The sequence below is a fragment of the Pristiophorus japonicus genome, chromosome 10 (assembly GCF_044704955.1).
Source record: "Pristiophorus japonicus isolate sPriJap1 chromosome 10, sPriJap1.hap1, whole genome shotgun sequence".
Lineage (NCBI taxonomy): Eukaryota > Metazoa > Chordata > Chondrichthyes > Pristiophoridae > Pristiophorus > Pristiophorus japonicus.
Window position 1 is genome coordinate 166,093,742 of NC_091986.1, and position 26,185 is coordinate 166,119,926.

The following is a 26,185-nucleotide window of genomic DNA, read 5'->3' on the forward strand; positions in this document are numbered from 1 at the left end:
AGTGAGGCCATTCAGCCAGGGCTAGGGGCTGCGTGCTTTGGGCCCCTCCCACACAGTTCGGCGCCTGGAGCTACTGCACTTGCGTGCCCACTGTAGCGCGCATGTGCAGAGGTCCCGGCACTGTTTTCAGCGCAGGGACCTGGCTCCACCCCCCCCCACAGCTCGTGCTGGCTGCGCCGAGGGCCAGAGGACCTGCAAGTAGGTGGAGAATACCGAGGATTTTTTTAGGCGCACTTTGTGGCGCGAAAAACGGGCGTCTAGGTCGGGACTGAGCCGTTCTAGGCGCGTGTGGAAACTTGGGCCCAATGTTTCTGGTCGATGACCTTTTGTTGGAACTGGAAGAAGTTAGAGATGTAACAGTCTTTACGCAAGTACAGAGGTTGGAAATGGGGTGGATGAATGAGGACTAGGGGAAAAGCGAGCAAAAGGGAAGGTCTGTGGTAGGGTGGAAAGCAGGAGTGATTAACTGAAAAAAAGAATGATGGTGCAAAGCAAAAGGGGGAGGTAATGGGATAAGTAGAGATAAATGGGTTTGATCTAATAGCCATCACAGAGATGTGGTTGCAAAGTGACCAAGGTTGGGAACTAAATGTTCCAGGGTAGTTGATGTTTCGAAAAGGCAGGCAGAATGGAAAAGATGCGGGGTTAGCCCTGATGATAAAGGATGACATAAGGACAGTTGAGAGAAAGGATCTCGACTCGGAAGATCAGGAAGTAGAATCAGTATGGGTGGCGATGAGGAATAACAAGGGGCAGAAAACTCAGATGGGAGTAATACATAGGCCGCCTAACAGTAGCTATACCATTGGACAGAATATTAATCAAGAAATAGGAGCTTGTAACACATGCAATGAGAATGGGGGATTTTAATCATCTTATAGACTGGACAAATCAAATTGGCAACGGTAGACTGGAGGACAAGTTCATGGAATGCATTCGGGACAGTTTCCGATAACAATACGTCATGGAACCAACCAGGGAACAGGTTATTTTAGATCTTGTATTGTGTAATGAGACAGGGTTAATTAGCAATCTCATAGCAAATCTCTGGGGCAGAGTGATCATAATATGATGGAATTTCACATTACGTTTGAGAGTGACTTGCCTAAGTCCAAAACTAGAGTCTTAAACTTAAATAAAGCCAATTTCATAGGTATGAGGGGCAAGTTGTCTAAGGTAGATTAGAAATATAGATTAAAAGGTATGGCAGTAGATAAGCAGTGGCTAGCATTTAAAGAAATATTTTATAATTCTCAACAAAAATACATTCTATTGAAAAACACAAACTCCACGAGAAAAGTGATCCATCCGTGGCTAACTAAAGAAGTTGAGGATAGCATTAGATTGGAAAAAAAAACTTATAGACCCTGAAATTCCGGCCTTCCCAGGTCCGTACGGAGTTCCGACAGACCCGGGAAGGCATTGGAAATGCCGGTTTCCAGCGCGCGATGCGCATGCGCTGGAAACCGGCATTTCCGATCGGTCAAGTTTCTGGCTTGACAGATCATAGCCAGATCGGGAGCAAGGACACTTGTAAGTGTAAATTTCCGATATTTACGCTTGCAACTGTCCTCAAAAATTTTGCGCCTGAAAAAGCAGGCTCATAGCCTAATTTTACAGGTGCAAGTGTAAAACAAACATCTAAAAAAAATAAAGTTATTAAAACATATATTATCATTTAAAAACCCTCCCCACAACGGTAAGTTTATTTTTAAAAACTTTTTTAAAACATCAGGAAATTATTTTTATTTAGACATTAATAACTTTAATTTAAATGAATGTAGTGTAATTATTTTCTATTTTTTATTACTGTTTTTGGGTGTTTGAGATGATGTTTTGGGTCTATCACAATCATAGTAATAGGAGTTTAGGACCCTGTGGAACTCCTATTGCTATGATACCATACCTGATTGGCTGCTCAGAGCCATGTGACACCAGCTCTAGCACTGCCCACATCCCCATGTGCACGCGCTGCAACTGCCAGTCGAAGGAGACCACAGGCTCGGAAGTGCGAACGTGGGCAGCAGCTTAAGGTAAGTGCGAATTTTTTCTCTAAAATGCCCGTGGGAAGGCCAAATTGGAATTTCAGGGCCCTAATGTTGCGAAGAATAGTGGTAAGCCTGAGGATTAGGAGAGTTTCAGAAACCGTCAAAGGATGAGCAAAAAATTGATAAAAAGGGAAAAAATAGAATGAGAGAAAACTAGTAAGAAATTTAAAAACAGATTGTAAGAGCTTCTACAAGTATGTAAAAAGGAAGAGAGTAGCAAAAGTAAACATTGATCCCTTCGAGGCTGAGACAGGAAAATTTATTATGGAGAATAAGGAAATGGCAGAAACGTTAAACAAATATTTTGTATCTGTCTTCACAGTAGAAGACACAAAAAACATACAAAAAGTGATGGGGAACGAAGGGTCTAATGAGGGTGAGGAACTTGAGGTAATTAATATAAGTAGAGAAAAAGTACTGGAGAAACTAATGGGACTAAAAGCTGACAAATCCCCTGGACATGACGGCCTACATCCTAGGGTTCTAAAAGAGGTGGCTGCAGAGATCGTGGATGCATTGGTTGTGATCTTCCAAAATTCCCTAGATTCTAGAATGGTCCCAGCGGATTGGAAGATAGAATATATAACACCGCTATTGAAGAAAGGAGGGAGAGACAAAACAGGGAACTACAGGCCAGTTAGCCTGACATCATTCGTCGGGAAAATGCTAGAATCCATTGTTAAAGTGGTATCAGGGCATTAGAAAATCAAAACCTGATTAGGCAGAGTCAACATGGTTTTATGAAAGAGAAATCGTGTTTGACAACTAGCAAGGTCGATAAAGGGGAATCAGTGAATGTAATATATTTGGATTTCCAAAAGGTATTTGATAAGGTACCACATAAAAGATTATTACACAAGATAAGGAGTCATGGGGTTGGGGGTAATATAGTAGCATGGATAGAGGATTGGTTAACGGACAGAAAACAGAGTAGGGATAAAACGGGTCTTTTTCAGGTTGGCAGGCTATATAACTAGTGAGGTGTGGCAAGGATCAGTGCTGGTACCTCAGCTATTTACAATCTATATTAATGACTTGGATGAAGGGACCGAATGTAATGTATCCAAGTTTGCTGACGAAACAAAGCTAGATGGAACAGTAAGCTGTGAGGAGGACACAGAGCCTGCATAGGTTAAGTGAGTGGGCAATAATTAGCAGATGGAGTATAATGTAGGGAAATGTGAGGTTATTCACTTTGGTAGGAAGAATAGAAAAACAGAATATTTTTTAAATGGTGAGAAACTATTAAATGTTGGTGTTCAGAGAGATTTGGGTGTCCTCGTGCAAGAAACACAGAAAGCAGGTACAGCAAGCAATAAGGAAGGCAAATGGTATGTTGGCTTTTATTGCAAGGGGGTTGGAGTATAAGATAAAGGAAGTCTTGCTACAATTGTACTGGGCCTTGGTGAGACCACACCTGGAGTACTGTGCACAATTTTGGTCTCCTTACCTAAGGAAGTATATACTTGCCTTGGAGGCAGTGCAACGAAAGTTCACTAGATTGATTCCTGGGATGAGAGGGCTGTCATATGATGAGAGATTATGTAGAATGGGCCTATACTCTCTGGAGTTTCGAAGAATGAGAGGTGATCTCATTAAAACATAAATGATTCTGAAGCTGTAAATGGCAACAGCAGAACCATTACCAGCATCTGCTGTCCAAATAAACGGGACTGTGAGTTATGATCTGAAGCTGTTGAAATCACTGAACAGTCCGGAAGGTTGTAAAATGCCTAATTGAAAGATGAGGTTCTGTTTCTCGACCTTTGGTACATTTTATTTTTGTATTTTGTATAGACGCCGCTTCCTGCTCCCATCCCGAACTGGAAATTGTCAACAACTGTGTTTCCAATTTCCACCCCTCCCTCTGCTTCGCAAGGTCCATCTCAGACTCTTCCCTCCCGACTTCTCTATCTCTATTTCTGGGGATAGGCAGTCAACTAATATGTACTATAAGCCCACCAATTCTCACAGCTTCCTTGATTACCTTTCCACTCACATACCTTTTGATCTGTGTCATCTTGTGGCCTTAAATATTTTGCACTGAAAGTCACATTTCTGTCTTGAGATTCACCATGTTGAGTTGTAGCTTCAGGCTTTAGTGGTAGAATCATAACATTTTATTTTTGTATTTTGATGAAGTTATTAAACTACGACTGAAGTTTTTAATCTATTAGTGTCTTGGAATTCTACATGCATAACGTTTTTCTAACATTCCTCCAAGAGTGAGCACTAATTTCTCTATGGATGTCTTTTGAGTTCTGGTATACTGCACCTATGCAACTAAAGGTTTATACAAAACTAAAGTTAATCCTGTTATTTGGCACAAAATTTTAGGGTAGCTCCCGTCACCAGCCAAATATTGGTAGATGGAATGGTGTTTAGAAGTGCGTGCTAATTGATTGCTGCATTTCCTCATATAGCCATATTTTTTTTAATTCATTGAAAGTGAAGTCCGAAGAGATACTCGATAAATGCAAGTTTATTCTTTAGATTTAATAGTTGACATATGCTCCAAGTAAAGTTTGCCCCGTCCCAATTTGTTGAAAAATTATACTTCTGAGCTGCTGAACATTAAAGTTTGTCAAGTATGAGCAACCAGGTCAGACTTCATTTTCAGACCAACATGCAAAAACCAAAAATGCCCAATGAAGTATCAAATTAGCCATGAGGGTAAATAAAGAATTTACATTTACACACTACACCTTTCACATCCTCGGTGTCCCAAAGTGTTTCACAGCCAATTAATTACTTTTGAAGTGTTGTCATTGTTATGCAGGCAAAGGTGCACACAGCAAGGTCCTATAAACAGCAATGACCAGTTAATCAGCTTTGGTAATGTTGGCTGTGGGAGAAACACCAGGCAAACTTTCTGGTTGTCTTTGAATAGTTCTCTGTGATGTGTATTGTCCACCGAAGCAGGCAGCTGGGTCCTCCCTTTAATGCCTCATCCAAATTTGACAATGCAACATACCTGCAGTACTGAAGGGAGATTCCTCCGTAGTTGCCGCAGTCGGCAAAGGTCCTCCATCAGCCTGACCCCGCCACACAGCACAACCCCCCCCCCCCCAGTCATCAAGATCCACGCGCAGGGGACAACGTGGCCACTTTCCATACCTTGGGAGCCTCTTATCAACAAGGGCAAACATCGACGACGAGATTGAACACCACCTCCAGTGCGCCAGCGCAGCCTTCGTACGCCTGAGAAAGAGTGTTCAAAAATTAGGCCCTCAAATCTGCCACCAAGCTCCTGGTCTACAGGGCAGTAGTGATAACCGCCCTCCTCTACGGCTCAGATACGTGGACCATATACAGTAGACACCTCAAATTGCTAGAGAAATACTACGAACAATGTCTCCGCAAGATCCTGCAAATCCCCTGTGAGGACAGACGCACCAACCAGGCCAACATCCCCAGCATCGAAGCACTGGCCACACTCTACCAACTCCGCTGGGCGTGCCACATTGTCCGCATGCCTGAGACAAGACTGCCAAAGCAAGCACTCTACTCAGAACTCCTACACGGTAAGCGAGCCCAAGGTGGGCAAAGGAAACGTTTCAAGAATACCCTCAAAGCCTCCTTGATAAAATGCAACATCCCCACTGACACCTGGGAGACCCTGGTCAAAGACAGCCCTAAGTGGAGGAAATGCAGCCGGGAGGGCGTTGAGCACCTCGAGTCTCATCGCCTAGAGCATGCAGAAACCAAGCACAGGCAGTGGAAGGAGCAGTAAACCAATCCCACCCACCCTTTACTTCAACGACTGTCTGTCCCACCTGTGACGGAGACCAATTCTCATATTGGACTGTTCAGTCACCTAAGAACTTATTTTTTTTTAGCGTGGAAGCAGGCCAGTTTCGAGGGACTGTCTATGATGGGATGGAGTACTGAAAGGTTAGCCTTGATTATGTGCTCAGAGTGTTGAAAGCAGCTCGAACCAAAATGGGGGAAATTAGTTCTCCTTGCGCCTGTTTTTCAGGCATAAAACGGGGCAACAAGGATCAGTTTGAAGCGCAATGTCCTGTACTATCTGTGCTTGGAATACGGGTGCAACCACATCAGTGAAGGTGGCTTCCCAGGTGTCCATGGCAGATGTTAAGCCATTTCAGTTTGCCTCTGTTATTACAATAGGGCTGAATGCCCCATTTCTGTCCAGCCTCAGCCCTCCTGGTTCAGGCACGGCTGAAAACACCTGAAAAAGGGCCATAACAAATTTCAAGCCACTGTATCAGTATTCTTAGTTTGACTCTGGTAGAACACTTAGCTGTGAACCAGAAAATTGTGGGTTCAAACGCCATCCAGAACTTCAAAACATAAATCTATTTCAGTGCAGTCCTGAGCGAGTGTTGCATTGTTGGAGGTGCCATGTTTTGAATGTTCCAGTGATGTAAAATATGCCATGCCACAATTTTGAAGTAGAGTGGAAATATTTCATGGTGTGCTGGCTACCATTCATCCTTTGATGCCGATTAACTGGTCATTTATACAACTGCTGTTTGTGGGATTTTGCTGTGCACACACAGGCTACTGCATTCGCCTACAAAACAGTGACTATACTTCAAAAATAATTAATTGGCTACAAAGTACTTTGAGACATTCTAACAATGTGAAAGGTGAGTTCTTTTTTCTCTGTCTCAGAGGCAGAAGTGTGATCAATTGGGTCAAGTTAATATTCTTGATTTTTTTTCATTTTGTAATTGTAAACTTTTGCTGCTGACTTATATTTGCTGAAATGATGTAGTGGAAAATAATAGCATTCTTGCATAGTTAAAATATAACCTCTCTGAAGAAGACATTACTTCAGTGATTTTTTTTTTCTTCATTTGGATGAGTCCAACCTGAAGGTATGTGGGAGAATCAAGAGGACGTTACCAAAGATATGTAATTTGCATATCTGTATTCTGCCTAGCATCAAATTGTATATCTGCTGCTGGCTCCTTCAAAGGAACGAACATGCAGTCGCAGAAAGAGGCCTTGTACAAAGCAAGGGCTATTCGGAAATTTCATGAACGCATGGTTACTGAGACACAAGTGTTTAATGGTTTTTCCCAATTGGATAAATGTGTTAATTTGGATGTGGCGCTTGAACTACATTCAAAGAATAACAAAAACCATATTGAAGGTAAGTTGTCTCAAATTTTCAGTTGTACTGAAATAAAGTTTGTGCTATTTGACACTAGTTTAACCATACAGTTACCATTTGTATAATAAATATTTATCAAATTTACACCTCAATGTCCAAAGTTAGACTTTAATGACTGTTCATTTCTGCATGGTGCTCGTACGGCCCAGGTGCACCAGTACTCTGATAATTGTCCTTTTTAGTATAATCTAAATTTTGAGTAAAACTTTACAAAATAAATAATCTTTAAAAGATTGTTATACATTTGACTACTTTAAACGCTGCAAAAGCAAACAAACCAGGCCTCTCTTTTTTAAATGTACACATTCAGTCCATTGAAGTGATGTGACTTTTTAAACTTACATATATTCTAACTATTAATTTAAGCAGATAATATTAGACCAGTTTTTTTCAGAAGCTATTAATTGGGCTGTAAGCTTCATAGAAACATAGAAAATAGGTGCAGGAGTAAGCCAGTCGGCCCTTCTAGCCTGCACCGCCATTCAATGAGTTCATAGCTGAACATGCAACTTCAGTACCCCATTCCTGCTTTCTCGCCATACCCCTTGATCCCCCTAGTAGTAAGGACTTCATCTAACTCCTTTTTGAATATTGCTACAAAAAGATTTTAAAATATTTTTTTAATTGCCTTAATAAAAACATTGTGAAATAGTTGATTGAAGTATTGATTCCAACATGATGATCATGGTAATGCTGAAGAGAGATCAACCCATAAAATGATTCTTCCCCCACGCCTTAAAGAATTACAGGGTATTAAAAAAGTGAAAGCAGTTAGTGATAAAGGGCTAGAATTTCCTATGGCTTACCGCCTGGTTTCTGGGTGGTATTGGCCATTGTGGGCGGTAATCAGGTGAGTGAGAAATTCCTTACCTGAGTTACGCCGGCGGTTTCGAGGTACCGCTGGGGAGCGGACCGCCAGTGTGCACCGTCCTGAGATCGCCCTGGCGCGATATTTGGCTGAGCAGTGACTCAGAGGTGAGTATGAAAAAAAACACCCGAGGATCAGCAGAGCAGGGCGGTAGATAAGTATCTTGCAAGAAAAAGGTTAATGATTGTTTTTTTTACTAATTATTTTTTTTTAAATCTATTGTGGTGGTTTAGTTTAAAAGTGTCTTGGGAATGTTTTTTTTGATTTTTATGTTTTTTTTGAAAAATTATTTTTCTTGTTTTTCTGCTGTTAGGCCTAACCCACAGCCTTGGGGTAAATTTTTGATTGATTTTTTAAATTTATCGCCCATTTTGTTTAGGAACCGCCCAGTCAATCCTAAATTGCACTTTTTCGCCCAGAATGGGGGTGCAAAGCCCATGTTTTTCGCTCGGCGGATTTTTTTACTTTTTGGGAGAAAGTTTTCGCCGGCGATAATCTCCCCAGTCTTAGCGGTCTTTTTGGGCGGCAATCGGGCGCTGGCAGGCTGATAGGAAATTCTAGCCCTTTGACATTTAATTCTTTTTAGTATAATATGTCAACCTTGTAGCTGTGAGCAAGTACCAGTAGCTTTTGTGCTTGTCTTCACCAAACTTTTCAAATCACAAGATTGCAAGATTAACTATTGTATATGCAGTTTGAAGGTATGTCGTATTGCTTCCTTTATTTTCGTCAGAGTACAATTAAATAGGCACATATATTGGAACATAAAAATTCATTACAATACTATTCCGAATTGCTTTCAGAATGCCATTTCAAGAAGCTCAAATGTATCCCTTTTTAAATGTGCACTTGTAATTCAGCATCTTTTCACACTATATCATGTTGCTTTTACCAAACTTAGTAAAAATCTTATAAGTAGTATAAATCTTATACTGATGCATGCTATTCTGTGATTGTAAACCTAAAGGCTAGGCATTAAATAGAATTGCTATGTTCATGTTGTACAAATTGTTTTGCCAGGTTCCAAAAAGATCCTACCTGGTCAGAGACAGGTGACCGATACCTGTTAAAACTATTCAGAGATCATCTTTTTCACCAATTGACTGAAGCAGGTACCCCATGGATTGACCTCAGTCACATAGTCTCCTGTTTGAACAAGGTAATGGACCGTATGTAGAGTGATAATATAGCAGGTACTACCATGGTAATTTGGGAACATTATAAACAATCTTTTTCGTTTATTTGCAAGCAAATCAAGATCTTCATGTGGTACAATTTTCTTAAGTGACATCAAAGCATACAACCTGCTCTGCATTAAGTACACAATCTCATGTATTTTACTTAAGTGCTTTATAGTGTTTGAAAGTTGATTAATGTTTGCTGTTAACTTTTTTTTGTTTGTTTGCAGTTGGATGCTGGTGTACCAGAAAAAATAAGTCTTGTTTCTAGAGATGAGAAGAGTGTTCTTGTGGTGACGTATGCTGATCTGAAGCGTTGTTTTGAAAGCGCTTTCTCAGAACTCCTAGCGGCTTCTAATGGGCAGTTGTAGTATTTGCTGTGCTCAGGCAAAACATTGCCGAAGAACAATATAAAGAGCTAATTGCACTACAACTGTATTAATGCCATCTCATTTCACATTTAAAAGACAAATGTAAATGAGCAGCGCTGCTTGCACTTCGGTCAGGTACACTGTTACTTGAAGAAAGAACGTCCATATTACAGGAGCTAGAACTGCCATCGGAGGTTGTGTCTGTGAAGACTGTTTTTAAATTGGGGAACGGCATCAGATGCATGATGATCCCAGTTTTATTTTTTCACATGTTTATGCACTAATTTTAAGTTCAAGACTTGTGATCTTTAAGGATTTACCACATGTAATTTTGATAAGGGAAAATCGTTATCTTTAGAATTACTTTCTGGGTAACAGTATATGCCCCTAAGGAAGATGTTGAAGTGATTGTGCTGCACCCAAGCCTATGGCAAGGCATAGGTGAAAATGCCATTGGACACGCTATTTGGTGAACTGCATTCCGATGGGTTATGATTCTAGAAAGCAAAAGGCACGCTGGACTTCAGACTGACTGCCATGTGCTATCACATAGAAAACCAAACTGCAGAAAGCATATTTTTATGGAAATCAGGTGGATTATTATATGGACGCTATTCTTCTAGGAACTAAACAACTCCTGTGTGTCAGTGTTGATGGCATCTTTGTGAACTGTCACAGCTACACATCTTTCATAACAAAATTAAAAAGTAGCTTTCTTGCTTCATACAGTTACCAGCGCCTTTTTTAAAAACAAATTCAGTGTAAGTAAGTCAAAAACAGGTAAGATGCCTCTACATTTATGCAAGCTTTTTTTATAGGAGACTAATTTTTAAATTGAGTTCAGTGCCTGAAATGTCAGGAGTGGATTAAGTTTTGTTATGTATCATTTAATTTTGTATAAAGTTCTATAATTTGAACAGCAGCTTTATTAGGGTACTTTACACTGGATATGAAAACAAGAATTTTGTCAAGTACATTTACACAAAAAAAGCAGCAGTTGTTTGACAGTAGTAACCTGTGCAATTGTACTACTTCATTTTGGAAGGATTGTGGGCTGCTGTGCCTTTACAATACTATTTGCCCCAAAGTTGGCTTTGCAATTAGTCATACCAATTACAGATATGTGGAACTACCTAAAGTGTGATGTTTCAGTTTCTTGGGGTTATAAACTGCATCACTTTTTGGGGAAATTCTTTCATTTGCAGAATCAAATTCTAAACGTGTTGTCAAGTATTGAAACTTAACCATTTGGGAAATAAGAGGAACATATCAAAATACAATGCAGACTTGTTCAACTAAACAATCATATGACTGCCAAATCCATTGGGACAAAATGGAGAAGTGGATATAAAGAAACTGAATTCAGTGTAATGACTGTGACATGCATATTTTCTTCCCAGCATTAAATGTTTTATAGCACTGGTTGCTTTATATATATATATAATGTGGAAGAAATGCTGAAACTGAGTATTGGGCAATACAGCCTTTACAATTGAAATTTCTTTCTCATTAGTCCAGTTTTATAAGCTTAAAGTTCTGCATATTGGATTTGTTTCAGTATTGGCAACACCATTCATGCTGAAGGTTTCGAAGCTAAGCTTGTTTGGCAACTACTATGAGGTTTAGTTGGTAGCACCAGTTGTTAAAATTAATGGGGAAGGATTGCATATATTTGTGATTTTGACACTTTTGTATGCATCCTGTGCGAATTGACCTATAAACAGGCTGTATGAGCAATCGCAATGTTTCCCTCATTTTAGTTGTAAAGGAATTGAGGGCACTTTACTATGTTCTTTCAAGGATAACGTCCTAAGTAAAGTCGTGTCAATAGCTCATCTGTTTGACAGAGAAGCAGCTGTTTTTGTATGTTTTGGGAAAAAAAATGCATTCTTTTATATAAAATCATAAAAAAAAACAAAAAAAATGGTATTCTGACATAATGAGGAGAAATACTGTATTTATATCATTCTGTGCATTTCAAAAGTTTCTTGTTTCCGCATTGTTTGTGAATAATTGCAGAAAGGGATCATCTATGAGTTTTAAGGGTTGGGAGTGCTTGGCCTCCTCACATTCTCAGTACGGACCAATATTTGGGTAACAGGCAGAGGTAAACAGGGCTTCAATTTTCATGTTTACTCAACCAGCACACTGCCTCTGGATTATCAAAAGCAAAAAAAAAATCATCCCTGAATTTGAAAAATTCTGATAATTCTGTTCTTGCCTCTAACATGATTTCATAGTGATGTAGCTAAATGCCTACAATATTCATTTTAATATATTCATGATCCAGCCAAAGTTAGCATTCGTACGTCAGTTTGTACAGGTTTTGCTCCTTTGTAACCATATTTCTCTAGTCACCATGAGATTTTAAGTATAGATCTATGAAATTTATTCATAGACATATATTTGGGAGAGTTCCAAACTTTCTAAACTGGTTCCAGTTCATGCAGTTACAGAATATTTACAGTTGGGCTTTGAAGTCGGTATTGATTTCTTAAAGATGAAATCTTGGGCACCTGCACATTAATTAATGCATTAGCTATTTCAAAATAGTTTAGAAAGGCTTAAAATACATTATGAATAATGTGCAACTTTTGATGATCCAGTGCCAGCCCTTGAAATCACATGGTGACTTCAACTTTTGAAATCATGTATTCTTTGAAAATCTTTTCAATTATACAGGGTTTTCAGTTGGCTAATGCTGTTTAAAACAATCCACATATGTAATACTATAAAATTGTTTTTTTATATATTCTATAGCACAGTTTTTTTGTAAGAAATCCTTGTAAGCATACCCTGCGCGTGTTCCACTTTGGCCTTATTTTGTTTATTTGTAAAGAAAAAAATCCTTAAACCAGCTACCACAAAAGAATCGGTCAATTTTGTCTGTTTTGTCTGTTATGACCCCTCCTTTATGTTACATGTTTCCATCTCTGATTTAAAACTTGTGTGTACAGCAGTATTTTAATAAAGAATACCAGAATTCAAGTCTAGCCTAAATGTTGTTTGTGAAAGTAACTGTGAAACTGAAAAATCCAGAAATCCTCAATTTTTGAAAATTACTTCTGTATTTGAGAATTTAGCATGTATTGCTGTGAAGGTTTGCATTATTTATATAAAGTAAAATGCAAATAGATATAACTTCTAAGGCAGCACACTTGGTGGAAAAATTAATTACACCAGTAATGTTGCATGACAGAAGGTGAATGTCTCAAAAATAGAAACATTTACAAACAATTATCAGATGCTTGGAAGTAATGCATTTATGGAGTATTGAGCTAAAATAAGCCAGTTTATAGGAAGTGGATTGATTCAGAGGCATTATCTAGAACCAAAGTTGGAATTCCAGATTATGTGTAATTTTTATAGTTTACACTTTCACACCGAGGTTAGCTGGGGTTTTAAAATATTAATAGAATCATAGAATCATATAGCACAGAAGGAAGCCCATCGTGCCTATGCCGGTTCATTGGTAGAGCTATCCAATTAACCCCACTCCTCTGCTCTTTCCCTAGAGCCCTGTATTTTTTTTTTCTTTCAAGTATTTATCCAATTCTCTTTTCAATGTTACTATTCAAAATACTTCCACCACTCTTTCAGGCAGTGCATTCCAGATCACAACAACTCGCTGTATTTAAAAATAAAAAAATTTAAAATCCTCGTGTCGCCTCTGGTTCTTTTGTCCTCTGGTTACTGACACTTCTACCACTGGAAACAGTTTCTCTATATTTACTCCTCATGATTTTGAGCACCTATCAACTCTCATCTTAACCTTCTCTGCTCTAAGGAGACCCCAGATTCTCCAGTCTATCCACATAACGGAAGTCCCTCATCTCTGGTACCATTCTAGTAAATCTCTACTGCATCCTCTCCAAGGCCTTGATATCCTTTCTAGAACACACTACTTCAGCTGGGGCCTAACCAGTCTTTTATAAAGATTTACCATAACTTCCTTTTGTACTCCATTCCTCTATTAGTAAAGCCAAGGATCCCATACGCTTTTATGACGGGCTTTTCAACTTGTCCTGCCACGTTCAAAGATTTGTGTACATACATCCCCAGGTGTGTCTGTTCCTGCACCCCCTTTAAAATTGTACCATTTAGTTCATATTGCCTCTCATTCTTCGTACCAAAACATATCACTTCACACTTCTCTGCATTATATTTCAACTATGTGTTTGCCCATTTCACCAGTTTATGTCCTGAAGTCTGTTAGTATCCTCATTGTTTACTATATTTCTGAATTTCATATTGTCTGCAAACTTTGAAATTATGCCTTGTATACACAACCCCAGGTCATTAATAGATATCAAGAGCAGTGGTCCTACTACCGACCCCAGGGGAACACAACTGTACACCTGCCTCCAGTCTGGAAAAACAAACATTCACACTATTTTCTGCTTTCTGTCCCTAATTGTGTATCCACGCTGCCATGGTCCCTTTAATCCCACAGGCTTTCATTTTGTTAACCAATCTATTATGCAGTAATTTATCAAATGCCTTTTGAATGTCCATATACACATCATCATTGGCAGTCCCTCGGAATCGAGGAAGAATTGCTTCCACTGTTAACATGAGTTCTTGGGTGTCTGGAGTAAAAATAAAACGGGGAAGGTGGCTCAACCGGGGCTAACAAGGGAAATTAAGGCCAGTGTTAAATCCAAGGAAGAGGCATATAAATTGGCCAGAAAAAGCAACAAACCTAAGGACTGGGAGAAATTTAGAATTCAGCAGAGGAGGACAAAGGGTTTAATTAAGGAGAGGGAAAATAGAGTACGAGAAGAAGCTTGCCGGGAACATAAAAACTGACTGCAAAAGCTTCTATAGATATGTAAAGAGAAAAAGATTAGTGAAGATAAACGTAGGTCCCTTGCACTCAGATTCAGGTGAATTTATAATGGGGAACAAAGAAATGGCAGACCAATTGAACAAATACTTTGGTTCTGTCTTCACGAAGGAAGACACAAATAAACTTCTGGAAGTACTAGGGGACCGAGTGTCTAGTGAGAAGGAGGAACTGAAGGATATCCTTATTAGGCGGGAAATTGATGGGATTGAAGGTCGATAAATCCCCGGGGCCTGAGGGTCTGCATCCCAGAGTACTTAAGGAAGTGGCCCTAGAAATACTGGATGCATTGGTGATCATTTTCCAACAGTCTATCGACTCTGGATCAGTTCCCAAGAACTGGTGGGTAGCTAATGTAACACCACTTTTTAAAAAGGGAGGGAGAGAGAAAGTGGGTAATCATAGACCGGTTAGCCTGACATCAGTAGTGGGGAAAATGTTGGAATCAATTATTAAGGATGAAATAGCAGCGCATTTGGAAAGCAGTGACAGGATCGGTCCAAGTCAGCATGGATTTATGAAGGGGAAATCATGCTTGACAAATCTTCTGAAATTTTTTGAGGATGTAACTAGTAGAGTGGACAAGGGAGAACCAGTGGATGTGGTGTATTTGGACTTTCAAAAGGCTTTTGACAAGGTCCCACACACGAGATTGGTGTGCAAAATCAAACACATGGTATTGGGGGTAATATACTGACGTGGATAGAGAACTGGTTGGCAGACAGGAAGCAGAGAGTTGGGATAAACGTGTCCTTTTCAAAATGGCAGGCAGTGACTAGTGGAGTGCCGCAGGGCTCATTGCTGGGACCCCAGCTCTTTATAATATACATCAATGATTTGGATGAAGAAATTGAGTGTAATATCTCCAAGTTTGCAGATGACGCTAAACTGGGTGGCGGTGTGAACTGTGAGGGGGATGCTAGGAGGCTGCAGGGTGACTTGGACAGGTTAGGTGAGTGGGCAGATGCAATATAATGTGGATAAATGTGAAGTTATCCACTTTGGGGGCAAAAACACAAAGGCAGATTATCTGAATGGCGGCAGATTAGGAAAAGGGGAGGTGCAACGAGACCTGGGTGTCATGGTTCATCAGTCATTGAAAGTTGGCATACAGGTAAAGCAGGCGGTGAAGAAGGCAAATGGTATGTTGGCCTTCATAGCTAGGGGATTTGAGTATAGGAGCAGGGAGGTCTTACTGCAGTTGTACAGGACCTTGATGAGACCTCGCCTTGATTATTGTGTTCAGTTTTGGTCTCCTAATCTGAGGAAGGACGTTCTTGCTATTGAGGGAGTGCAGCAAAGGTTCACCAGACTGATTCCTGGGATGGCAGGACTGACATATGAGGAGAGACTGGATCAACTGGGCCTTTATACATTGGAGTTTAGAAGGATGAGAGGGGATCTCATAGAAACATATAAGATTCTGACGGGACGGGATAGGTTAGATGCGGGTAGAATGTTCCCGATGTTGGGGAAATCCAGAACCAGGGGACACAGTCTTGGGATAAGGGGTAGGCCATTTAGGACTGAGATGAGGAGAAACTTCTTCACTCAGAGTTGTTAACCTGTGGAATTCCCTGCCGCAGAAAGTTGTTGATGCCAATTCATTGGATATATTCAAGAGGGAGTTGGATATGGCCCTTACGGCTAAAGGGATCAAGGGGTATGGAGAGAAAGCAGGAAAGGGTACTGAGGGAATGATCAGCCATGATCTTATTGAATGGTGGTGCAGGCTCGAAGGGCCGAATGGCCTACTCCTGCACCTATTTTCTATGAACAGTCCAATACGAGAACCACAGTCCCTGTCAGGTGGGACAGATAGTCATTGAGAGAAAGGATGGGTGGGACAGGTTTGCTGCACGCTCTTTTGGCTGCCTGCACTTGATTTCTGCATGTTTTCAGCAATGACACTCGGGATATACTTCCTCCGCTTAGGGCGGTCTTTGGCCAGGGACTCCCAGGTGTCAGTGGGGACTTTTTCATATAAACCGCACTACTCTCATCAACCCTCTCTGTTACATCATCAGAGAACTCGATCATGTTAGTCATACACAGTTTGCTTTTAACAAATCCATGTCCTATACTTTTCCAAATGCCAATTAATTTTGTGCCAGATTATTGTGTCTCAAAGATTCCCCACTACTGATGGGGTGACTGGTCTATAGTTTATCCCTCTCTTTTTAAATGGGTGTAACATTTGCAATCCTTCAGTCAATGACTACAACAACAACTTTAATTTATGTAGTGCCTTTAACGGCGTGAAATGTCCTAAGGCGTTTCTCAGGAGTATTATGAGTTCAAAACTTTGACACCAAGCCACATAAGGAGAAATTAGGGCAGGTGACCAAAAGCTTGATCAAAGAGGTAGGTTTTAAGGAGGAAAGAGAGGCGGAGAGGTTTAGGCAGGGAATTCCAGATCTTTGAGCCGAGGCAACAGAAGGCACGGCCACCATTGGTTGAGGGATTTATAATCCGGGATGCTGAAGGGCAGAATTAGAGGAGCGCAGCAATCTCGGTGTGGGGGTTGGCGGGGTTGTGGGACTGGAGGAGATTACAGAGATTGGGGAGGGGTGAGGCCATGAATGGATTTGAAAACAAGGATAAGAATTTTGAATTCGAGGCGTTGCTTAACCGGGAGCCAATGTAGGTCAGTGATTACAGGGGTGATGAGTGAGCAGGACTTGGTGCGAGTTAGGAAATAGGCAGCCGAATTTTGAATCAACTCCAGTTTACGTCGGGTAGAATATGGGAGGCCAGCCAGAAATGCATTGGAATAGTCAAGTCTATAGGTAACCAAGGCATGGATGAGGGCTTCAACAGCGGATGAGCTGAGGCAAGGGCGGAGACGGGTGATGTTACCGAGGTGGAAATAGTTTTAATTATGCTGGCGATATGTGGTCGAAAGCTCATTTTGGGGTCAAATATGATGCCAAGATTAAGAACACTCGAGTTCAGCCTCAGACAGAAGTTGGCGAGAGGTATGGAATCAGTGTCTAGGGAACGGAATTTGTGGCGGGGACTGGAAACATTGGCTTTGATCTTCCCAATATTCAATTGGAGAAAATTTCTGCTCATCCAGAACTGGATGTCAGACAAGCAGTCTGACAATTTAGAGACAGTGGAGGGGTCGAGAGAAGTGGTAGTGAGGTAGAGCTGGGTTGTCATCAGCGTACATGTGGAATCTGACACTATTTCCGGATGATGTCGCCAAGGGGCAACATGTAGATGGGAAATAGGAGGGGACAGTAGGACTCGTGGACAGGATGAGTTTAGAAAGGTCATGAGGGGAAATCGGAGAGAAACTTGAGAAAGATGCGAGGTCAGGGCTGGGGTTGCGGGGGGATCCTTCGAGGAAGTTTGGGCCGGTGAGCTCGGGGAAGGAAGAGAAGAGGCAAAGGTGGCTGAACGGATGGTCTCAATCTTGGAGGCAAAGAAGTCCATGATCTCCTCACACTTATTGTCGGAGGTGAGGGTGGAGACTGGGGGGAGGGTTTTAAAAAGATGGTTAGCAATGGAGAATAGAAGCCGGGGCTTATCTTCACTATTCCAGAATCATTCTGGAATCTGAACAATTTTTGGCAGATGAGAGCAGGACCCGATAATGCTTTATGTGGTCCAGCCAGATCTGGCGGTGAACGGCTAAACCAATTGTCCACCATATCCGTTCAAGTCTGTGTTCCTTGGATTTAAGGGAGCGAAGATCAGGGCTGTACTAGGGGGAATGGCCAGGGTGAGAGAGAGTAATTGATTTAACAGAGACTAGGGCATCAAAGGTGGTGGTGAGGGTGTGATTGAGCAGATCGGTAGCTTCAGAAATGTCATGGTGAATGGAGGACCAAAGGCTGGATAGTTGGGAGGTTATAAGTGCAGTTGTAAGAACATCAGGAAAGAGTTTTTTTTCCAGGGGCGGACACAGGAGGAGGTCGGGTGGTGGGGGGGGGAGCGATATGAGGAAGTAGTCAGAGATGGCCTTATCTGCAATTGACATGATGGGAGTAGCGAAGCCACGAGGCAAAGGTCGAGGGCGTGGCTGTAAATATTGGTTGGGAATTTTACATTGAGGGAGAGATTAAGGGAGGGTAGGAGGCTAGTGAACTCAGAGGAGAGACAGCATGATGAATTGAGATGGAGGTTGAAATCACCTGGCACCACCCACATATCCAAGGAGGATTAAAAGATTGTGACCAGAGCCTCAGCAATTTCCACCCTTACTTCCCCAGTAACCTAGGATGCAACCCATCCGAACTGGATAACGTTTCTACTTTCAAGACTGCCAATCTTTTAAGTACCTTTATCTATTTTTATCCTGTCCAATAACACTAATGCCTCCTTTACTGCTACATTGGCAGCATCAACTTCTATAGTGAAGACAGATGGAAAGTATTCATTTGGTACCTCAGCCGTGCCCTCTGCCTCCACAAGAATATCTCCTTTTCCGGGCCCACTCTTTGACTACCCTTTTATTATTTATGTTTATTAAAAACTTTTGGATTCCCTTTTATGTTAGCTGCTAATTTATTCTCATACTCTCTCTTTGCCCCCTTATTCTCTTTCTTGGACCTCCTCTGTGTTTTCTATATTCAGCTTGATTCTCTACTGTATTATGTACCTTACAATTTTTCTGTCTCACTTTAACCTCTATATCTTGTTATCTAGGGGCCACTAGCTTTGGATGCCCTTCCTTTTCCCCTCATGGGAATGTGTCTACTCTGTACCCAAACCATCTCTTCTTTGAAGGCCTCCCATTGTTCAGTTATTGTTTTGCCTACTAATGTTTGATTGCAATCCACCTGGGCCAGATACCTTTTCAACTCACTGAAGTTTGCCCTCCTCCAGTTAAGTGTTTTTACATTTGATTGTACCTTGTCCTTTTCCATAACTATACTAAATCTGATATGATCACTGTTCCCCCAAATGCTGTTCCCACTGAAACATGGTCCACGTGTCCCATTTCATTCCCCAGAACTAGATCCAGCACTGCTTCCTTCCTCGTTGGGCTGGAAACACACACTGATCAAGAAAGTTCTCTTTCAGAAATTCTTTCCCCTCTTTGCCCTTTACACTGTTACTATCCCAGTCTATATTAGGCAGAAAGTTTAGATAATGAAGTGTAAAATAAATGAGAATTCTAAGCATTACTGGTAATGTTGCAGTTGGTGTCTCTGAAATACCCTCATCACTGAAATAAATCAGTTTCTGATTGTCCTTCTTATCTGACTTTGTCTTTTTGAAAGCATTTGCCTCATCTTCATATTGCAGTAAAGTGCTCAACATGTAGAATTTCAGTCAAGCTTGGTAAATGCTTCACTCCTACTAGATGAGGTCCATAAGTTGTACAAAAACATTATATTTGAACTTCACACTTGATTAAGTCGAGATCTGTTGCTGCGAGCTAACATTTTTTGATGCTCTAAAATCGCCTCATCTCATTGCCCTCATGGTTGCTTTTTAAATTGGATATTGCTAAGAATCATCACAAATGAAGAACACCATTTTATATTTTTGTTGCCAAACTCTGTTGCAGTGCAATCCTGATATAGTGGTCCCAATTGTTTGAGAGTTTCTGCAATTGTCATTTAAAAATATTTGTGATTCACCGTGAGGGGATGTTCTGCTCAAACTGTTCAGTTAGCAGCACTGTCACCTCTCGAGAGTTTGAGTTTGAGCCCCGTTCCACAATTAGAACAAATAATCTAGGCTAACACTCCAGTACAGTACTGAGGAAGTGCTGCATTGTTGGAGGTACCACTCTATGGATGAAACATTAAACTAAGTCTGTCTGTTGAGATTGGTCAGGTGGATGTTGAAGATCCCATGCCACTGTTAGAAGAGTGGTGCTCTGCCAGCATCCTGTTCAATATTCCTCACTCAACCAATGCCCACAAAAACAGATTAAATGGTCATTGCTGTTTATGGCAGGTTGCCATGAGCAAAATGGCTGCCATATTTGCTGACATAAGTACTACATTTCAAAGTAATTTGTTGGATGTGAAAAGCTTTGCGATCATTCTGTGATAAAGAACTACATAAATACACTTACAGAATTGACTATTTCTATGCAGTTCGAAAAAAATGACTGTTTAAAGAAAACTCATAAGTATACCTGAGTGTGTTGGTGAAAACGGCCTTCTGGGGAGGATGAATTTTGTACCGATCAAGGGTGCGTAGGGGTGTGGAATTTTTGCCCAGCATTTTTTATAAACATAATGGCAGAATTGTATGCAGGGTGGATTAAATTCACGGGCGATTTTCCCTGTGCTTCAACCCGAACTTATGAAAAGTGTTCCATACAGCACCACCGAGACATTTCCATTTCCCATATGGACATCAACCACCCTTCTTGTTTCCTGGAGTGAGATGGTGAGTTTAGTATTGAATTACGAACATTTTTGTGCTGCATTCATGTAACCACAAGAGATTGAATTGATGCTGCTAAAACTATTTGAATTTGAACCCAGATAGGTTGTGAAATATATACGGGCAAAGTAAGTTCATGTGTGATTTAGTCTTCAAAGTTACGAAGCATAATCCTGAGCTTGACATAAATGTTGGAAAATACTGGATGCTGTTGCAAAGGAGAAATTGTTGCAAAGTAAGGAGTAAAAGTAATAAATCTAAGAGGGCATGTTTATGAAAATGGGTTATAATCAGGATCTTGTTTTAGTAGTAAAGATTTAAGAGTTTCCTAATGCGATACTTACAACTAAAGTGGATCCAAGAAGTTCCCAATTGGATTACGAGGATACACAGTTGGAAACGAGCAACGGTGTGATAAAACAGTCATTATTCTGTTTGAGCATCTGTGACCACTCAAGTCCCCAGAATCTCTTGATCAATTATCAACCTTAATACAACTTCCAAGAGTGCATGTTTAAATCTTCGGGTAATAATGATATGAAGGTGATAATTGTATGCAGATAGATATTCAACTAAACTCAGTTATTAGACAGCTTGAATTATAAATGATGATTGCAATTTAATATTGTACGGTAAACTATCCAATACCAAGAAATAGTGAAGACCGTTACAGGTGTATGATTGAAGGAGGATAAATGTAGCGGTCAAATGATGTGAAGACCCCTAACATATTAACCCCCTCCCGCAAATAGACACGTACGCACACAGAACTTAAAAGACTTGATCCTATTTTAATTTCATTGCATCTCCATGCATTTGGGTCAGAAATTTTATGATTCAGCACATGGCTGACAGCAGCTGAGAAAAGGGTTCCATAAAATGAGCAGACATCTGACTTTCCAAATTTAGCCCTCTTGAGCCCACAACGGACCGCAGAAAACCAGTTTCATGCTGAGTCATTTAAAAACATGTTTTTTTTGGTTTCGGTGAAAATGAATTCATTTCTGGGACTCTATTCGAAGCATAGACTTAAGTCCCATGATTATCTTCACTCTTTGAACCCTCATCGATATGTTGGTATTCTTTCGAAGCTAACCGAAATTTTCCTTACATATTGTTATAAACTCTCTCTTGTATCAGTCCTTCTGCTGCTGAAACCCTCATCCACGCCTTTGTTATTTCTAGACTCAACTGTTCTCGGGCTCTGCTGACCGGACTTATAACCTCCGCCCTTCGTAAATTTCGGCTCATGCTAAACTTGTTGCAGGATAGGATACGGACAGCCAAGTCCTGCTCATCTATCACTCCTGTTCTTAACCTACACTGACTCCTAGTCCCAATGCCTGAAATTTAAAATTATTATCCTCCTTTTTCAATTCATCTATGGCCGTGCCCCGTCCCTCTGTCTGTAACCTCATCCAGTGCTCCAACTGCCCATCCTGTCATTGGCTGATGTGTATTCAATCATCTAGTCTCTGTGCGTTGGTATTTCTTCATTAAACCCATTCGCGTTTTTAATTCCCTCGATCCTTCACACGTCGCTCTTTGACTCTGCTTTTGATCGTCCCTCCTAATCTCCTTTTGGGTCTGTGTCTATTTTTTGCCATTATGCCCCTGTGAAATGGCTTCGAATGTGTTTCTATGTTAAAGCCGTTACTATATTAATGCAAGTTGTGAGGGGAGCTTGTAATTTTATCCTGACGAAGGGTCATCGACCTGAAACGTTAACTTTGATTTTGTCTCTACAGATGCTACCTGACTTGCTGAGTATTTCCAGCACTTGTGTTTTTATTTGTAATTTTATTGTTGTTCCCAATTTCTGCCACTAGATGGTGCTGAAGCATCACATCATATTAAGTATTGCCTGCTGCCACCATGAAGTTTTATGGAATCCAAATCGTGCTGCGAGTGTACGTTGAAGAATTTTGTTTCAGTCTGAATGGACAAACACTTAGAGGGACTGCCTCACCAAGCGTTGATCACGGCCAAGCCATACTTTTTACCCTAGGAACGTGAGCTGGTGGAGTTGCACTTTTGATATTTTGCATCAATCCAAATAGAGACACAATTACAAAGGCAAAGTCCTCCCACCATTCAACCACGTTTGGAAGAAATCAATATCAACATTTGCAGATGAGCCAAAAATAGAGTGTAAGCGGCGACAGAAGACTAGGTCAACAGATTGGGCTGATAGTTGTCAGACGAAATTTAATGTAGAGAAATGTGAGGTGATATATAGTGGGAGGAAGAATGAAGACAGAAGTATATACTAAATGTTAAAACGTTAAAAGGAGTAGATGAGCAGAGAGACTGGTTCAGATATATAAATCTTTAAAAGTGGAAAGAAAAGTTGATCAAAGCTGTTGCAACAAAAAGCCATATACTACGGTTTTATAAATAAGGGCAAAATCCAAGAGGAAATGCTAAACCTGTAGAAATCATTGGTTCGGCTTCAATTCGAATAAGGTGTCCAGTTCTGGATATCTAAGCAAGTCTTCCTCGATTCCGAGGGACTGCCTTATGATGACGATGACTTTTGAAAGAGGTGAAGAACAGATTCATTAGGATGTTATTGTGGATGAACAGCTTTAGTTCAGAGGAGAGACTAAATAAATTGGCGCTCATTATTGAAAACACCTTTTTCAGATCTCCTTTTAAAGTAAATCGGTAAAACTGCTTCCAGGTGTCTGAGGTGATAACTAGAGGGCAGGGGTGGATGATGACCGCCTTCTCGTGGCCCACCCTGTTACGTGATCTTCGATCACAACTAATGACACCAAACTTGTATATAAATCGACCTCCCGGTGACAGCAAATCAAGCAAGCTCACTAGAGGGCATCGATTTAAGGTAATTTCCAAAAGAATAAGGGGAGAAATTAACAGCATTTTGTTTTACAGAGAGGGATGTTGGAACATGGAATGTCCGACCAGAAACAGTGGTGGAAGCAAAATCCAGAATTGCTTTTAAAAAGGGCAGTGAATAAATATTTTTTTAAGAAAAATTGAGAAGGGTTTGGGAAGGGGCAGGTGGTTGACTCTGTGAGTGAGATTGGGACTAAAGTGCAGTGGATCTAATGGCCGCCTGTGCTGTAAAATTCTATCTTGTGAAATTGAAAAATCCTGCTCTCTGCCTCTCTCTCTGCCCCAGGGAGGAGTAGTCACACTATTGGAGGGTCTGGATGGATTGTACTGGTAACTTGTGATGGGTTTGTTGTTCTAAAGAGAGAAAGCAAGAGAAACCTAATGGAGCAGAGTGATCTCAGCAGCCACTGTACAAGTGAAAATGCTGTACTAAAACTAGTTAGCTTGTGCTGGGATAGTCCTGCCTTCATAGTTCTCTTTTGTTCTCTGGAGAGAAAGTAGCTGAGCTGCAGCAGCATCCAACCATCTCATGTCGAAGTACACTGTATAGAGAAAAGATGGAAGGAGAGAAAAATCACATGATTACACCATATTCATATGAAAGCAGTGAAGAACCAGTTTTGGCTTTTATAATCTAGATAGGAGATACCACATTTGATAAACATGTTGAATTGGGGAATTCAGAACTTCAGACATGGTAGTCAAATGTACGAACCCAGAGCTGCTCAGTCGGAACGACCTTTAGTGATTGAAAATCATTGATATAATGAGCATTTCTTGGTCGTTAAAATGTGAATGGCAATACTACAGGCCAACAGAGGATGTTTTTTAACATTAACAATTAGCATTTTGGTTGGAGTTTGCACCAGCCGTCCAGCCGTTCTTATAATACAGCTGATGCCTGTCCTTCCTATTATGAAGGTAATTGTCATCCTCGAATCCGAGGAACTGCCGAAGAAGCAGGTAATTGTAATGATAATCATGTAAAGTCACAAACATACAGAAAAAGACTGGCGCATCTATCCAGTCTGTTCCATTCACAGCGTTGGAACGAGGCAACTTGGACTAAAATGTTCCCCACCCGCCAACAGACATGTAAGTTCCTGGGAGAGTCAACAAGATAGATTTGGTTTTCCTTTTAACTCTAGGCCAATTCAGGGAGAAAATAATTGTGAGAAATTCCTCTAATTCTTGAAGATGATTTTTTAATAAGAGTTCCAGGAGATAACTGATCATAAGGCATATCACCCAACATTCCATTTTCTTCTTGTACAGACTTAGTCCAGCTTTTGAACTTCTGCGGCGAGTTTGCAGTTACTACACATCACAAGCCCGCAACTTATTCTAACGAACAATGACTTTGAAATGGAAAAATCTCGACATCTAACTCTGTTTTATGCTTCCGTAGCTTATACGCATAACCCCTCATTCTCCATACCTTATCTAATTCAAAAAATCTGGCCCCACACACACATTACTTAAGTCGCGTCTCTGCACTTCAATTCTGGCTTGTCAAATATCCTTGCAATTGTATATACTGACCAATGGATGGTGCTGCTGCAATATGAGCCCTTCAGGCAAAAACCCTCAGTTTCTAAGAATTTTTGTGAAAGGTAAATAATTTTTATTACCAGTTTTTAAAAAAGTATAATTTACCTCTTGAGGAACCAAGCACACCCTTCCTGTCCCCTAGCTTCAAAGGAGAAAGCACTGTGATACCCCACTGCATGTACCCCTCACCCTGACTGCAGCATGTCCCATTGTTCTTCGTGGCCAACAATGCTCTATAAAAGTGCCAATCTACCACTGCTGCACCCGGCCACGTACTCGGCCACACCGATCCAAGAGTAATCCTGACTATCGCGATTTAGTGATGCACACGGCCTACGTAGATGAAGTTACCAAGATTCACCTTCCCCCAGAGTTAACCACTTTGATGCCCTCTTCTCCCCCCCCCTCCCCCACATGAACCATTTTGATGCCCACTTTCTCCCCCCTCCCCCCACAAGAACCACTTTGATGCCCACTTTCTCCCCCCTCCCCCCACATGAACCACTTTGATGCCCACTTTCTCCCCCAGCACCAACAGTGAACAATAATATTTCTCACCTGGCATCTCCCTTGCCGAGACAGTTTGCCACAAGATCTCACTCGCTGTCCCTCTTTCCCCATCCTATACTTCCCTCCCTCTTCCATACAGCTCCCTCCCCCCCCCCCCCAATGCCCCAATTATCCTCCTGCCCTTTAACCCACCTTGACCTGAATACTACATTTGGTCTTAAAAACAAGAACCTAAGAAATAGGAACAAGAGTGGGCCATACGGCCCCTCGAGCCTGCTCTGTCATTCAATAAGGTCATATCTGATCTTGGCCTCAACTCCACTTTCCCCATGTTCCCCATAAGCCTTGACTCCCCTATAGTTCAAGAATCTCTCTATCTCAGCCTTGAATATATTCAATGGCCCAGCTTCCACAGCTCTCTAGGATAGAGAATTCCAAAGATTCATGACCC

At 41.0% G+C, this 26,185-nt stretch overlaps 1 protein-coding gene across 1 annotated transcript in view; it reads left to right on the top strand.

Moving 5' to 3' along the window:
* The window catches only part of pan3 (poly(A) specific ribonuclease subunit PAN3), a 196,939-nt gene extending 184,343 nt beyond the window's left edge, over nt 1–12,596 (top strand). Inside the window, exons 17-18 of the mRNA XM_070892304.1 lie at nt 9,080–9,218; nt 9,468–12,596. Coding sequence (XP_070748405.1) covers nt 9,080–9,218; nt 9,468–9,608 — 280 coding nt within the window. The 3' untranslated portion in view covers nt 9,609–12,596. The remainder of the gene's footprint in view (nt 1–9,079; nt 9,219–9,467) is intronic.
* The last annotated feature ends 13,589 nt before the right edge of the window (nt 12,597–26,185 follow it).